The 16309-nt window shown below is 47.9% G+C and overlaps 1 protein-coding gene across 1 annotated transcript; it reads left to right on the top strand.

Moving 5' to 3' along the window:
* The first annotated feature begins 3075 nt into the window (after window positions 1–3075).
* On the top strand, window positions 3076–14497 carry CCL24 (C-C motif chemokine ligand 24). The gene is made up of 4 exons (XM_029219291.1): window positions 3076–3187; window positions 12817–12892; window positions 13133–13250; window positions 14329–14497. The coding sequence occupies exons 2-4, from the start codon at window positions 12820–12822 to the stop codon at window positions 14495–14497; spliced, it is 360 nt and encodes a 119-aa protein (XP_029075124.1). The 5' UTR covers window positions 3076–3187; window positions 12817–12819.
* The last annotated feature ends 1812 nt before the right edge of the window (window positions 14498–16309 follow it).

Below are 16309 nucleotides of genomic sequence, written 5' to 3'. Positions count from 1 at the left end.
TGAACAAAGTTTAGCTGTTGGTGATGGGGTCCTGGTGAAGAATTTTAGGCAGGGGAGTGAGCAGGGCTAGTTTGCATTTTAGGAGGAGTTTTCTTGCATTTGTGTGGGAGGCAAGTGGGGGCAGAGGAATGGGGTTGAGGAGGAATAGATGGGTCTGGGAGTTAAACAGGTACAATCAACAAAATTAGAGACATTATCAGATATGGGGAGGGGACAATGGTGACTTCCCTGGATATTAAGGAATAATATGTGAGTTGCTTTGGGGGCAGGTCAATTGAGATGCAGTGTGTTATCTCTGCCCCCAAACTCCCAACCTCACCTCCTCCCATCACCTTCTGGAACTCAACCGATCTGCCGCTCACCAGGCTTCCCATTGGCTTGGAATGTCCTTGACCCCTTGTCCTGCAGAGCTCCTGCTGCCTTCTTCTTTTTTTTTTTTTTTTAATAATTTTTATTGAAGTATAGTTGATTTACAATGTTGTGTTCATTTCTGCTGTACAGCAAAGTGAATCAGTTATAAATATACATATGTCCACTCTTTTTTTAGATTCTATTCCCATATAGGTCATTACAGAGTATTGAGTAGAGTTCCCTGTGCTATACAGTAGGTTCTTATTAGTTATCTATTTTATATATAGTAGTGTGTATATGCCAGCCCAATCTCCCAGTTTACCCCTCCCCTCCCCTTTTCCCCTTGATAGCTGTAAGTTTGTTTTCTACCTCTGTGAGTCTATTTCTGTTTTGTAAATAGGTTCCTTTGTACCATTTTTTTAGATTCCACATATAAGCGCTATCATGTGATATTTGTCCCTCTCTGCCTGACTTACTTCACTCAGTATGCCAATCTCTAGGTTCATCCATGTCATTGCAAATGGCATTATTTCATTCTTTTTTATGGCTGAGTAATATTCCATTGTACATCTGTACCACATCTTCTTTATCCACTCCTATGTCAATGGATATTCAGGTTGCTTCCATGTCCTGGCTATTGTAAATAGTGCTGCAATGAACACCGGGCTACATGTATCTTTTCAAATTATGGTTTCCTCCAGATACATGCCCAGGAGTAGGCTGCCTTCTTTTCTGAAGCTTCCCCATTTGCCACACAGAACCGTGTCTTCCTTTGCACTCCCAGATCCCTTTGTACCTTTGTGCCTGCAGGTGCTTGGAACTAGCAATGACTCCCCCTTGTTAATATTTATTACAGGCCGGGCACCCTGCCAGGAACATTATGTACAGCACGTGGTTCACTCTTTTCTCATAATACCCCTGGGGAGCAAAGGGTTTCATCCCTACTTCACAGATAACAAAACTGAGGCTGATAGAGCCAGTATATGAACCCAGGCGTAATTGTCTCTAAAGCTCGTGCTCTTAATCTCTCTGCTACGTATGCCTTATCATGCTATAGTGTAATTATTCATTTATGCATTTGTCTTTCCATTGGACTTAGAGTTCTAATGGCATTGAGTCTGAAATGGGTCCTTCCCTGGATCCCAGAACCCCAGAACTGAATGGGACTTCCTCATCTGAAGCTTGAATTTCCTACTCGGAGGCCTGCCAAGAGGTGCTTGCATGGTCCCCTTGTTGGGGATCTCACTATCATTCAAGGTGAGCAGATCTGTCTCTGAATGGCTCTGCCAACTACCAATGTCTTTCTTCTTTGAGCTTTATCTCTTGACCCCTGCTTCTGTTCCCCTGGGGCCTGCAACATCTAGGAGGTAGCAATGACACTGAGACATACAAGGGGATCTTCTAGTTCCCTTTGGTTTACAGCTGTCCCAGTTCACCAGGCAGAGTGGACCAGCTGGTTAGTGGTACCACTATCTGTGCTCCTGTTTGTGTTAAGTTGAGCTCTGGCCTCCAATAATCTAAGCATGGTGTATGGTAAAAACCATATATAGTGAATGCATAAATTCATGCTGCAAGTAAAACTTACATTATTTGAAACTTATAAGACTTTTATATTGTTGATTTTTGAGTTAATTTCACACACTGAGCCACTGACATAAACATACGTTTAGTTTTTATTACGTGGTCAAGAGTCTTTTTTACTAGTATGTTTATATACATCATCAATAAGCGGGTCTACTATTAAATTTTTTTTTTTTTTTTTTTGCGGTACGCGGGCCTCTCACTGTTGTGGCCTCTCCCGTTTCGGAGCACAGGTTCCGGACACGCAGGCTCAGCGGCCATGGCTCACGGGCCCAGCCGCTCCATGGCATGTGGGATCTTCCCGGACCGAGGCACGAGCCCATGTCCCTGCATCGGCAGGCGGACTCTCAACCACTGCGCCACCAGGGAAGCCCTACAATTAAATTTTTGATTCATTACATAATCATATTTTCTAACCCTGTTTCAGTCTGAAACAAGCATACTACATATTGGTGTTGTGTGTCTGTTAAAAGACTCATTGCAATGTATTTTATTAAATTTTACTAAAGGTAAGGGTTGTTTTCTCCTTTCTTCTTTTGAGGAAATAAAAACCATTCTTGGAGAGAAATTTAAAAGTTAACATCACTAACTAGGAAACACTTCTTACTCCATCCTACATCCCTGTTAACATTCCATTCACCGGCCCTGAATACCATTACCACGTGGTATTTTTATCTCCACCAGTCTTGGACATAGACCTTTATTTTTACGCATTTGCCTTGATTCTTGCTGATTGACACTTTCATCTCTATTAACTATTTATTTGCCTTTGAGATTACATCATATTCACTTTATGAGTCTGTATTTTTTTTATAGCCCAATAAAATAAATGGGTTTCATGAAAAAAAAAAAAAAAAGTTGAGCTCAGGGAAGCCCTCCTCTCAAGAGACCAAAGGGCAAGTTGCTTCATAGCTGTCACCTGTCTCCCCTTTGCCCTGAGCAGGGCCACATCTCTTCCAGGCCTGGGCTTAGGGTGTTTGGGGAGAAGTCCACCCTGATAAAGGGCTCCCACGCTCTCCTGACGGGATGGCCTCTCACCCTACACATTCACCTGCCTGATGCCACAAAGCCAACTTCTCAAAAGTCCTCATGAACTTTGGGCTTCTGAATTTCCAAGCCAAGCAGAAATGAAGTGTATGGGAGGCTCCCCGCCCTGCCCGGGAGGCCCCTCCTCCCCTCCTACTCTCCCAGACTTGATAAGAGAGGCGAAACATTTCTAGATTTGGTGCTGCGACTGTCACTTTGTCACCTCCAGGTAAGTGGCTCTCAGGACCACCCCCTGTTCCCAGTCCTCTGGGACTGCATGTGTCTTGGCTGGCGAGGGGGAAGGGTACCATGGGTAGCAGTGACACCCCCAGCCCGCTCTCCTGAATCCCCTGAGCTCCCCACCCCAGCGCCCATCCATCCTCCTGGCTCCTTCCTGCATCTCCCTCACTTTAAACCCCAGACACTCTGTCTGTCTTCAGCCACCTTCAGTTAAGAGGCTGGGGCAGGAATCCAGGAGGGAGCTGATGGAGGCTGGACAGAGGTGCTGTCAGTTAGGGTCAACAGGAAGGGATGGGTTTGAGGGGCACTGAGGAAGGGGACTCAGCACCTCGCAGCACAGCGGCCCGCCTTGCTCTGTGGTTCTTTGCCGGAAGATGTAGGACCAGCCCTGCTGCATCTTGGTTTCAGGGCCTGAGTAAGTCATTTCACCTCTCTGGGCCTCAGTTTCCTCACCTATGATATAGGAATAATAAGAGGATCAGGTAAGAGCTCAGAAGAGCCAAGTGGGGTTTTAAGGGAAAAGCTAGAGGGATGCTGGTCTGGTCTGGTGGTGATTCGCCAAGTCGAAGACGGCAGGCCTGGAATGGAGTCCTTCACTGAGGCTCAAGAACCCCCATCACCCTGGGAGGTGAGCTTTCACACCCCTTTCTTCCAGCAAATTGTCTGAGGTTCAGAGAAGTTAAACATCTAGCCCGGGGCTCCCAATAGGGGCAGGGCTGGAACCCAGGATGGGCTGCCTCTAGGGCTGTACTCTTCCCATGGTGCTACGCTGTCAGGGTCTGGGGCTGGGCTGGGTGGGGGCATTTGGATCTGTGCAATCTCTGTGGGCCTCCACTTGCCATCTGCGAAGTGCCAGGAGAGGTGAGACTCCCTAAGAGCCTTCCTGCTCGAATAGCCTGTTGGATGCCCAGAATTCTCGCTACCACCCTGCCTGCCACATACTAGAAGGCTCTCCTAGAACCCCCAGTACTCTGAACCTGACCACCCCACGTGCCTTTCACTCAGACCTGCTTCTGCTGGTGAATTCTCCTCCAGGAATGGCCTCACCCACACAGACGCACCCCGGTCTGAAACCTGTTACCCTAGTCACCTCCTTCTCCCTCCTCAACCAACATGACAGCAAACCCTGACAAGTTGACTTTGTGAATAATTTTCGCATCTTTGCCCTTCTTTCCACTCTCACTGGCTCCTCCTGTCCCTCCTGGATCCCAGCCACGCCTCCACAACCATCTCTCCACTCTGGTTAACCAAAACCAGAGTGATTTCTGCGAAACTCCATACCTAACCAAGTCACCCCCTCCTCCTTGACCTCATACCTGTGACCTCCAGGGCCTGGAACACCTCTCTCTCTAGCACGTCTCCACCCCTCCCCACCCCCGCCCAGTCCCCTTGGTCAGCCTTACTCAGCCCTGGAGGCACCTCTCCCAGGAAGTCTTCTCTGACCTCTTCTGCTCTAAAGTATGGCCTTCTGCTCCTCCATTGGGGCACCTACCACTTGTATCATAATTGCCTTTGTCTCTCATGGGTTAGTGTGAGTTCCCCAAGGGCATCAGCTGTGTATAGTTCCCCCCGGGATACCCGGGATGAGCAGGGCACCTGGCATACAGCAGTGTTCAATGAGTGGATGGATGGGTGGGTGGATGGATGGACGGATGGATGGGTGGGTGGATGGATGGACGGGTGGATGGATGGACGGATGGATGGGTGGGTGGATGGCTAGATGGATGACTAGTTTGGTTAAGTTTTATTAGTGGGTTTACGTGAGGGATTTGTTATCCCTACCAAGAAACACCTTTGCATTTTAACAAAGGGCGAGTTATTTAAGTGGGCAATTGTCAATTATCTGTATCAGACTAGCAGGGCCAGGAGACAGATTTTTTTTTTTTTAATGTTGAGCCTTCTTTTAATTTATTTATTTTTATTTTTGGCTGTGTTGGGTCTTCGTTTCTATGCAAGGGCTTTCTCTAGTTGTGGCAAGCAGGGGCCACTCTTCATCGCGGTGCGCGGGTCTCTCACTGTCGTGGCCTCTCTTGTTGCGGAGCACAGGCTCCAGACGCGCAGGCTCAGTAGTTGTGGCTCACGGGCCTAGTTGCTCTGCAGCATGTGGGATCTTCCCAGACCAGGGCTCAAACCCGTGTCCCCCGCATTAGCAGGCAGATTCTCAACCACTGCGCCACCAGGGAAGCCTGACAGATTTTTTTTAACCTCTTAAAACACATCCACTTCATCTACCCCAGGAAGGATCTTGAAACAGCTGTCTGTCACCCAGACCCCAGATCCCAAGAAAAGAGCAAGACCGATATTGTTGGTCCTATCTTCCAAGTCATTTCCATTCTTCCTTAAAGCCCATTCAAGAGCCAGCAAAGGGATTTCCCTGGTGGCCCAGCGGTTGAGGTTTCACGCTTCCACTGCAGGGGGCGTGGGTTCCATCCCTGGGGGAGGTACTAAGATCCTGCATGCCATGTGGCCCTGAAAAGAAAAAGAGCCAAACTGCCTTGATATTCAATTTTAGGGGCCCAAGAAAAACCTCAATGACCCCATATATTTGCTCCTCTGCTGTCTAATGCCTGAAATGGGCTTAATTCCTCTAGTTTAAGGCTCTGATTGCTGTTAGATGGTGAAGACTTGCAGGGGCACCATGCTTTGAAGTTTACTAAAAGCTCTCATATCCATAACTTCCTTGGAGTCTCATGATCATGTCACCCACACCCCCTGCCCATTACATAGATGAGGAAATTGAAGCTTGGGAGAAGTGAGTGACCTGCTCAAGTCTGCACAGCTAGTTTTTAGCGGTCTGGGTATAGAACATTCCAGTATACCATAGCTGATTCTCTCCTTGATCCCCAGTCCAGTTCCATACCTTCCTAGGAAGACTCACATGGTTTTTAAGAAATGTGTCCCCCAGGTTTCTTCACTATTGAGTCACCGACTTTTTCTTTGTAATTAACATGTGATTTGTGGGGAGATACTTTGAGACTATGTAAATATCCCATCTCTCATCACCCGTTTACCCACTAATTTTAGCATCCATGGATGATTTTCTAACTCCATCATTTCTTCTATATTTATTAGTTGGCATCCTACTGTAGGGTAAAGCTTTCTCTTCTCTCCCTAGTTTGCTAGGGCTGCCATAACGAAGCACCATGAACTGAGGGGCTTAAACAACAGAAATTTATTTGCTCCCAGTCAGTTCTGGACACTAAAAGTCTGGGATCAAGGTGTCAGCAGGGTTGGTTCTTCCTTGAGGGCTCTGAGGGAAGGATCTCTTCCGGGCCTCTCTCTTTGGTTTGTAAATGGCCATCTTCTCCCTGTATCTTCACATCATATTCCCTCTGTGTGTCTATCTCTGTGTCCAATTTTCCTTTTTTTGTAAGGACACCAGTTAATACTGGATTAGGGCCCACCTTAATGACCTCATTTTAACTTGATTATCTCTGTGAAGACCCTATCTTCAAATAAGGTCACATTCTGAGGTCCTGGGGGTTAGGACCCCAACATTCATTCTTGTGGGGAGACAAAATTCAACCTCAAACTTACTTTGTTCATTGATTGATTGATTTCTTATTCAGTACATCACTGTCAACTATTACTGGTCCAACTGTCTCAGATTTGGCCAGTGTGAGCCCCTGAAAGCTGGCTCCTATGTCCTTTTGACATATCCCCATGATTCTTTGAGCAACTTCTTACTTTCTGGCACCAAAAAGATATTCCAGGTTCTACTTTCTTTGACCCAGGACTAGAATCATTTATTTCTCCAAGGAGAAATATCTTTGCTAGGTATGCTCATCGCTATTGGTGTATCAGTGTTTCTAAAAGATGATATATACATGGATACCTCTGCTTTCAATTCAGCAATGTTGGGTTCACGCACTCCTTCTCCCTTTGCATATTTTCAATGCCCCTCTCCAAGAAGCAGAAACCTGGCTTCAATGGTCCTCATTTGCAGAGGCCTAGAATACAAGAAGCGTCTTATTTTAAGCTGTTTTCAGTCACTTAGGTGTAGAGGGAATGTGTGCCTTTTATTGCCTGTCTATAGAGTAGGTTTTGATATAAGAACGGAGAGAGGGAGTAAGGAGGCACTGGGGTCTGAGGACGGTCACAGGAGGAAAAAGAGAGAGAGAAGGGGGCCCTCAAGCCTCAACTCTCTAAGGACTCGGCCATGGGACCCACTGAAGGAAGCTTCCTTGTCTGCCCGCTTGCCAGGAAGTGTGACCAAGGTAAGGGAGGACCGGGGGAAATCCCACTGCCTGTGCCCTCTCGGTTTCCAGTCTAATATATCAGACTGTTTGACGAAAGTCAGGCCACATGAGGGAGGCAGACAAGATCTTTGAAGCTGGGCGCAGCTTTAATAAAGCCATTAATAAAGGCCCCAACATTTGAACAAACATTTTGAATGTTTCCACAGCATCTTCTCTTTCTTTCTTTTTTCGTCTAATTTTTAATTGAGATAAAATCCACATCACATAAACTTCATCATTTTAACCCCTTTAAAGTGTACCTGTGAGTGGTATACTCACAATTTGTACAACACTCACTGCTATCGAATTCTAGAATATTTTCATCACCCCCAAAAGAAACTCTGTATCTCCCTACTTTCTACTTCTTCCAGGCCCCTGGCAACCAGGAATCTACTTTAAGTCTCTATGGATGTGTCTATTGTGAACATTTCTTATGAATGGAATCATACAATGTCTGGTCTGTTGTGTCTGTCATTTAACATAATGCATATATCGGTACCTCATTCCTTTTTATGGTTGAATAAAATTCCACTGTATATTGCATTGTACCTTCGTTTATCCATTTATCAATTGATGGACGTTAGGTTGTTTCCACTTTTTGGCTACTATGAATAATGCTGCTATGAACCTTCATGTGCAAGCTTCAGTGTAAATATTTTCAGTTTTCTAGGGTATATACTTTAGAGTGAAATTATTGGGTCATACTGTAACTCTATGTTTAACTTTTTGAGGAACCGCCAAACCTTTCCACAGTGGTTATACCATCTTACATTTCCATGAATAATATATGAGAGTTCCCATTTCCTTGCCAACACTTTTTATTTTCTGTTGTTGTTGGGTTTTTTCCATAGCCATCCTACTAGGTGTGAAGTGATATCTCATTGTGGTTTTGATTTGCTTTTCCCTATTGACTAAGCAATCCACAGTTGAGCATCTTTTCATGTGCTCATGGGCCATTTGTATATCTTCTTCTGAGAAATGTCTAGTTAAATTCTTTGCTTATTTTTAAATTGGGTTATTTGTCTTTGTATTGTGGACTTGTTTATAATTCTGGATACTAGAATTATCAGGTGATTTCCAAAGATTTTCTCCCATTATGTGGGTTGGCTTTTCACTTTCTTGGTAGTGTGCTTTGATTCACAAAAGTTTTTAATTTTAAAGAAGTCCAACTTATCTATTTTTCCTTTGCTTGCTTGTGCTTTTGATATCACATCAAAGAAACTGTTACTTAATCCAAGGTCATGAAGATTTACACCTGTTTTCTTCTAAGAGTTTTATAGTTTTATCTCTCGTTTAGATTTTGCTCCATATTGAATTAATTTTTGTATGTGGTATGGAGTAGGGTTTCATTTTATTTATTTGCATGTGGATATCCGGTTGTCCCAGCACCAACTGTTGAAAAGACTGTTCTTTTCCATCGAATGGACTTGGCACCCTTGTCAAAAATCAATTGACTATAAATGTAAGGATTTCTTTCCGGACTCTCAGCTCTGTTCTGTTGATCTATATGTCTATTCTCACGCCAGCATCAAACTACCTTGATTACTTTATGGTGCAGTAAGTTTTGAAATCCAGAAGTGTTAGTCCTCCAACTTTGTCTTTCTTTCTCAAGATTCTTTCGGCTGTTCTGAGCTCCTTCCATTTCCACATGAATTTTAGGATCATCTTGTCCATTTTCCTCTTCTTTCTTAGCCTTTTTCTCCCTCACTTTCCCCATATTTCTAACACCCTTGTTTTCAGGTTTCAGCTGCAAACAAGGTGTGGTCAGGGACTGTGACCAGAACAAGTTACTTCACCTCTGTGCAACAAAATGAATAACATCTACTCCACAGGGTCATTACTGTAAAGATTAGATTAAATGCCATGATATATTAAATGGAAGAGCCTGTGGATTGCTTAGTCAGTTCACCAGCTTGTAAACGAGTCGTAATAAAAACAACAAAACAAGAATGACCACTTTTTGTTTGCTGAAATATGGTAACAGGTATACACTTTACTGAACTACCTCTTTAATAAATAAGCCAATATATTTTTTCTTTTTTAAAAAAATGTATTTATTTATTTATTTTTGGTTGAGTTGGGTCTTTGTTGCTGCACGCGGGCTTTCTCTAGTTGTGGCGAATGGGGGCTACTCTTCGTTGCGGTGCATGGGCTTCTCATTGCCGTGGCTTCTCTTGTTGCGGAGCACGGGCTCTAGGGGCGCAGGCTTCAGTAGTTGTGGGGCGTGGGCCCAGTAGTTGTGCGGCGTGGGCCCAGTAGTTGTGGCTCGCGGGCCCAGTAGTTGTGGCTCGCGGGCCCAGCCGCTCCGCGGCATGTGGGATCTTCCCGGACCGGGGCACGAACCCGTGTCCGCTGCATCGGCAGGCGGACTCTCAACCACTGCGCCACCAGGGAAGCCCCGTTCCCCAAGTCTTTGCCTGCATCTGCTGTCTTGGCCTCCTGCCCCTCCTTCTCCTTCTCCTCCTCCTTCCCATCCCCCTCCTCTTCCTCCCCTCCCCTCCCCATCCCCCTCCCCCTTCCCCTCCTTCTCCTTCTCCTCCTCCTTCTCTATCTAAATGTTAGCTCTCTTACCATGTGATCCTGCAATCCCACTGCTGTGCATATATCTGGAGAAAAACATGGTCCAAAGGGATACATACACCCCAATGTTCACTGCAACACTGTTTACACTAGTTATCCCTTTCTATTCTTTCCTGGGACCTCCTACTTCTCCCACTCTTACTTTGAATAACTGCTCGGGCTGTTGGAATCCCCCCTTCCAGCGGGAACGTGCAGTTCCCATTTTGGGAGTCAGCATAAGTAGCTCCGTGGTGGTGTCTACTCACTTACCTTTTGTAGACTTCAGCTTTTCCTTTTGTAAAATGGGTTGGTAGTCCCTGCCTTACTTACTTTCCCAGACAGAGCAGCGAGACTGGGTGTTTTTTTAAAAAGCATCTTTGGAGGCTTCCCTGGTGGCGCAGTGGTTAAGAATCTGCCTGCCAATGCAGGGGACAAGGGTTCGAGCCCTAGTCTGGGAAGATCCCATGTGCTGCGGAGCAACTAAGCCCGTGCACAACAACTACTGAGCCTGCACTCTAGAGCCCGCGAGCCACAACTACTGAGCCTGCGCTCTAGAGCCCCTGCTCTGCAGCATGAGAAGCCACCCCAAGAGAAGCATGCGCACCGCAACGAAGAGTAGCCCCCGCTCGCCGCAACTAGAGAAAGCCCGCGCGCAGCAACGAAGACCCAACGCAGCCAAAAATAAATAAATAAAAGAAATAAACTTTAAAAGAAATGCCTTTTTAAAAAAAAAGCATCTTGGGAAAGCCCCTAAATAGACTAATTGGGGTGAGGCACCCCACCCCAAACCCGCCCGGCCAATGACCTTCTGCCATCCCAGTGAAGTTGTAACACATGGTCAACGCGCAAAGGCTTCCCACCCTGCTCAGGCCAGTCCTCACGCTTCTCCTGCGTGCCTCTGCCTCTCCCATCTCCAGCCACCCCTCCCAGCGCCCCCTGTTATAAAACCCAGACAGAGAGCAGGCTATCCCCTCTGAATTGTTGAGGAGCAAAGATTAGAAGCGGCTTCCTAAAATGGACTCAGTGAGAAGCCCTTGCATATGTAAAGGGCTCTCACTGCATGCTCCTCTGCCAGGTGAGGGTCCTTACTGCTGGGGAGGGGAATGTGCAAAGCTAGTGAAGAGCTGAGCGCGGTGCTCACCATATTTCACTCCATAAATAAGGACTATGAGATCAGGCACTGCTGGCCTCCCCAACTTCAGTCTTGCTCCCATCAGAGGACGTGCTGCATGGCTCCCCTGTGTACACACTGACCCCAGTCATGCTGGGCAGAGACCACATGGGAGTCCCTGATCCAAAGGAGAGTGACTCAGAGCCGGTCCATCATATATTCATTCTACAAACACTGGCCATGGGACAGGTGATCTGCACGGGACTTGGTGGGCGTGGAAATGAGACATTGATCTCAAGGTGTTCATGGTCAAGTGGGAGATGTAGACACACAGCTGGTCATCATCAGCCAGGTGATGTGGGGCACTGTGCTGCCACACAGGTGTGCTCCTGGGAGGCCACAGCAGGGAGGCTGGAGAAAACCAAGTATTTCCATGAGAGGTGAAATGGAGAGGACGCACAGGGTTTAGGAATGGAAGCAGCAGTGACAAGAGCCTCTAAACATGGGGTCCCAGGCTGGGAGTCTGCAATGGGGGCGGGGGGTGGGTGGGTGGCATGTCCCACTCTGTCTGACAACTGAGCTGAGTATTATGGTTTACAAAGCCCCAGCGCGGTCCCCACTGCCTTTCATCTTCCAAACCTCAGCAGAGCCAACCTCACACTCCACAAGTGCATGCGCCACTCTCCCCCCAGAAGAACTGGCCAGTCCTCCCTATGTGCCTCACTCCCTCACACATACACATTGTCTCAGATTGGGGTCCCCAAAGGAGACCCTGAGACGAGGATTCGTGGGCCAGTCGTTTATCAGGCAGAGCTTCCAGGGGAAACCAGTAGGGGAGGGGGAAGCAGACCCTGAAGGGGAGGAGACAGCCAAGTCTTGTCTCACAGAAGGAAACTGGCTCCACCCCTCCAGGAACTCGAGAAACAGTACATGTCACGCTGGACCTGGAGTCTGTACCCCTCCAGCAGGCATTGGCGAAGGGCTTCCCCGAGGATGTAAGTTTCCAGGCACTTCCCACTTTCCTAGAGCCTGCAGGCTAGGTGGCTCCGGCAGCTTGGGGATTGGGAACGCAAGGTCACCAAGAGGGGGTGCCGCATGAACATGGGAGAGGGGTCCGAGGAGATAGTAATGAACAATGACGGCATCTGCTTTCCGCTATGCCCACTCCGCCAGCACCTGTAATAGTTGATTCTGCACACTTGATCTCACATCTGCCTCCGCAGTAGAAGCCTGGCACATGGCACTTGCTTAACAAGAGTTGGTGAATGAATGAATGAATGGAAGGAGAGAGGATAACTTTACTCCTTTTCAGATGAAGAAACTGAGGCTCAGTGAAGTGAATGACTTACCCAGGGTCCCACAGGAAATGAGCAGCACAGCCAGGATCCCCATCATGCATCCAATGCGTTTGCACTTCGCCCTAGCAGGGCAATGCCCTCCCCCGCCAGCCCTTTCTTAGAGTACAAGATAACCCCTGACTCAGCTAGCAACGACTTCCTTTTTGCTGATCTCAGAGGCTTCTAGCACTTTGAAGGAGGGGAGGGGAAGGCTCCCTGGGGAGGCTATATATATAAGCACATGTTTCCTCCTAGCTGCCCTGGTAAAGGCCAGAGGGCAGCTGGAGTGCTCGCAGGGAACCATGCCCCTTGTCCCAGCCCCGCCCCTCCTGCCCCCAGCTTTGAGCTCTGAGCTGCCTCCTCTGCTCTCCAGGACATGGCAGCCCCCATGACCATGGCAACCGGCCTCCTGCTCGTGGCCCTGTGCACCTACTGCATTGTCCTTGCAGGTAAGAACTCTGACCCCACCCTGGGTCGCTCACACAGGACAGGCGTCCCAAGGGCATGGCTGGAATGGCACAGCAGAGGATGGAGGACTAAGCAGCCTGGGTCTGGAGGGGACTGCTGAGAAGGGGGCAGCCCAGTGGCTGGACTGGAGGTGTTTAGTGCAGGGGACGGGCTCCATGTTGAAGCCCAGAGTCTAGAGCAGGCTGGTAAAGAACTTGGCTCTTCTCTCTCCTGTCTTTTAGGCCCCATGATCATCCCCTCTTCCTGCTGCTTAGCCTTCATTTCCAAGAGAATTCCTGAGAGACGAGTGATAAACTACCAGCTGTCCAACAGGAGTGTCTGCCCCAAGGCAGGAGTGATGTAAGAAACTACTCCTCCTCGGCCACCTGGCAGGAGTGGGGCAGGGAGACGTGAGCCTTCAGGATCACTGAGGGCCCTGCTCTGTGACCCTGGGGAGATCACCTCACCTCTCTGAGCCTCAACTTCCTCATCCATAAGATTAGGAAGAGGATTCAGAGTCAATAATCATGTATTGAGCACCAAATATATATGAGGCACCATTCGGGGCATATAACATTCCCTTATCTCACCCTCTCAGCCATTCTATGAGCTAGGATTGATTATCCTCATTTTACAGGAGGCGATTAAGGCTCAGAAAGGTGACCTATTCAAGGTCACTTAGGACTCCAAATAACTTCAGAGGTACAAGACAGCAAATGTAAGCTCACTGCATAAACAGTGGCATGCCCTAGAAATGTGGTCTTTTCTTAACCCAGAAGGTAGTATTTATAATGCAGAATCATTTACTTGTAGTGAATTGTTTAAACTTGTTAACACTTGTTTACATTTTTTTACCCTATAGCATTTATGCAATGGTTTGCCGAATTCATGGAATTATTTTCATCAGTATGGAAATTAATTAAAACTTTGAATCTTAATTTTGTCTGCATCTTTGAGAAAAAAAAATTAATTATTAACTGTAATTTTCCCCACTGGCTCCAGACCCAGCTCCACAGCCTGGCATCCACCGCTCGGAGCTGGCTTGGAAAATGGCATCCCACTGCCCACTCCCAGCTCTGGCATCCTTATCGGCCACGCTTCCTTGCACACTGTGTGAACTGGAGGCCTTTTTTCTTCGGGGTTTTCAGTGCATCTTCTCTCGCCCCTGTGAGTAGACATTGTGTCTCTCTCTTCAGACCCAGTGTTATCTAAAGGCAGGGCTGGGCCTCCCCCATATGACAAGGAGGTTACTGAACATGAACATGAGGTTATTGAAACAAAGAGATGCAGACGCACAGAGAGGAGACATCGTGTCAGGAACCTGCCAGGAGGCTGGGACAGCAGCGTGTCCTCTGGGCTTCCACACGACCTCCTCAGAAAGTGAAGGGATCCAAACCCCCTGCCAGACCTCACGTGTGCCCTGTCACTCTTCCCACAGCTTCACCACCAGGAAGGGCCAGAGGTTCTGTGGCAACCCCAAGTTGCTGTGGGTCCAGAGGTACATGAAGAACTTGGATGCCAAGCAGAAGAAAGCCTCCAGTAGGACCAGAGTGATGGGTGCCAAAGTCGCTGTCCAGAGGCACCCTGCCAACAGCACCTTCATCTAACCCCTGCCCGGCCCCCAGCCCTGAGTTTGGGCCTGGGTCTCACCTCCTAAAAGGCTGCCTGGGGCCTGGTGAGCCAGCGGTGATAGGCAAAGGGCTAATGGTCCTGTTTCCTAGCATCATTCTCAGGGGATGTGTCTAGTCTATTAAAAGAACCCAAGGCAGGGGAGGCCTGCTCCTGGGGGCTGAATGAGGGCTCCAAGCATCCCGGGCCTCTTGCCTTTCCTGAGCTGGGAGAGAAGGTCCCAGAGGAGGGCCATGGCGGTCCTTTGTCCTCCCCCTGAGCTGGAGCTGGCACTTCCCTGACTTCTGGGTTCCATCAGAGCCCAAGTGCATGAGACTCTGCTCTCACCTTAGCCTGCAGCCGTCTTCTATGGGCCCTCTGGTCTTGCAGTGGGGCCTACGGGCTGTCTGTCTATCTGTCTGGGGATGGGTGACCTCTCAACACCCATAGCTCTCCATTACAGTGGGGATGCTCCTGGCCTGTCCCACTTGCAGCCTCCCAGGTGAATAAAAACCCAACAAAAGCATAGGGCTCTTTGCTGCGTTCACTGCCAGATCCTGGCCCTCCTTGCACACCTCTCGTGGGATATGACTAATAAAGTTTTTTCAGGAACTCATTGGTTTTTGTAATGAAATGCACCTGGACGACCTGGATGAGGGGCCAGCCTGGGGAGTTGAATTCCTTTGTGAAGATATGGGTTTAAGGAGATGTTTTGCTTCGTGGTACAGTGTGTTCCATGCTACTTTGGGGACAAAGGCCCTCTCTGCCTTTAAGGCTGGTCTTTCCCCACATTTTGGTGAGGGGAAGATGGGGTGGGAGCTGAGGGGGGAGAGGATCCCAGCTTTTATTTTTTTTCTATACTATGTGATTTGTATGTCGAGTGTAGATGGACACACTTGCTGTTCTCTAAGAACAATCTAAGTAAAATGTGCTTTCTCCTTCGAAGGTGGTCGTGTCTTGCCTGTCCTCATCTCCCTTGGGTGGCAGAGTTGGGGTGTCAACAGTGGAGTGCTTGCCCCAGAAATCACCCTGAGTTGCCCATCCGAGGCTGGGGGGGAATGAAGACAGCCTGAGCGCAGGGTATCCCAGGAATGGTCTTGGCCTGCCCTTGGGAGTCCTGTTATGAACCCTGAAGAACATACATGCATAGCTGGATTCAGTTAAATTTGTAAAAAATTTTGACAGAACATATTATTGCACAAGGGGCTGTTTAGGCATCAAAAGACTATTAAATTATAAAAGGTGGTTGGCCTCTGGCTTCAAAGGATTAGGGACAAAAATAACACACTCACAAATCAAAAGCAGTGTGGGTTTAATACCAATCCTGACTGATAAGCCGCATGACCTTGAAATATGTTACTTAACCTCTCTGAGCCTCAGTTTCCCTCATCTGTAAAATGCGGATAAGGAAACCTTTCAATTTTGTTTGGGTTTTCCCCAGAAGCACTCCCTGAAAACAAAGATTTGGGTTCAGATGTTATATTTGGGAGGTACAGGAAACAACACCAGGAAAATGAGGAGGTAATACAAGGGAAGGAAATAAGAGTGTGTTATCACTGCCAATAAGAGTGTGTTATCAAGCAGAGGGGAATTAGAGCTCCAGCCACTGGGCAGTGGTGTGAGACCCACCCCTCAGAATTACACCCCCTCCATTAGTCATTGTCAGCTGCGGGGAGGGTCGGTCTTCCTGCAGGTGGGAGCAGGGCAACCTTCCACGGTTCAAAACAAGCCTTCAGCTACAGAGAGTCTGCAGAGCACAGGAAAGGACTGGCAGCAGACTATTAAGGTTCTTTTAACTCGATACAAAGCAG

Source organism: Monodon monoceros, unplaced genomic scaffold (genome assembly GCF_005190385.1).
Source record: "Monodon monoceros isolate NGI ecotype Baffin Bay Population unplaced genomic scaffold, NGI_Narwhal_1 Super_Scaffold_13, whole genome shotgun sequence".
In the NCBI taxonomy this organism is placed as follows: Eukaryota; Metazoa; Chordata; class Mammalia; order Artiodactyla; family Monodontidae; genus Monodon; species Monodon monoceros.
This window is presented reverse-complemented; position numbering and strand designations above follow the sequence as displayed.

Excerpts from the sequence above, each read along its gene's own strand:
- CCL24 (XM_029219291.1), top strand. The coding sequence starts at position 12,820 with ATGGCAGCCCCCATGACCATGGCAACCGGCCTCCTGCTCGTGGCCCTG. Across the intron at positions 12,893-13,132 it reads CTACTGCATTGTCCTTGCAG|GCCCCATGATCATCCCCTCT; the intron begins GTAAGAACTCTG and ends CCTGTCTTTTAG. Across the intron at positions 13,251-14,328 it reads TGCCCCAAGGCAGGAGTGAT|CTTCACCACCAGGAAGGGCC; the intron begins GTAAGAAACTAC and ends CTCTTCCCACAG.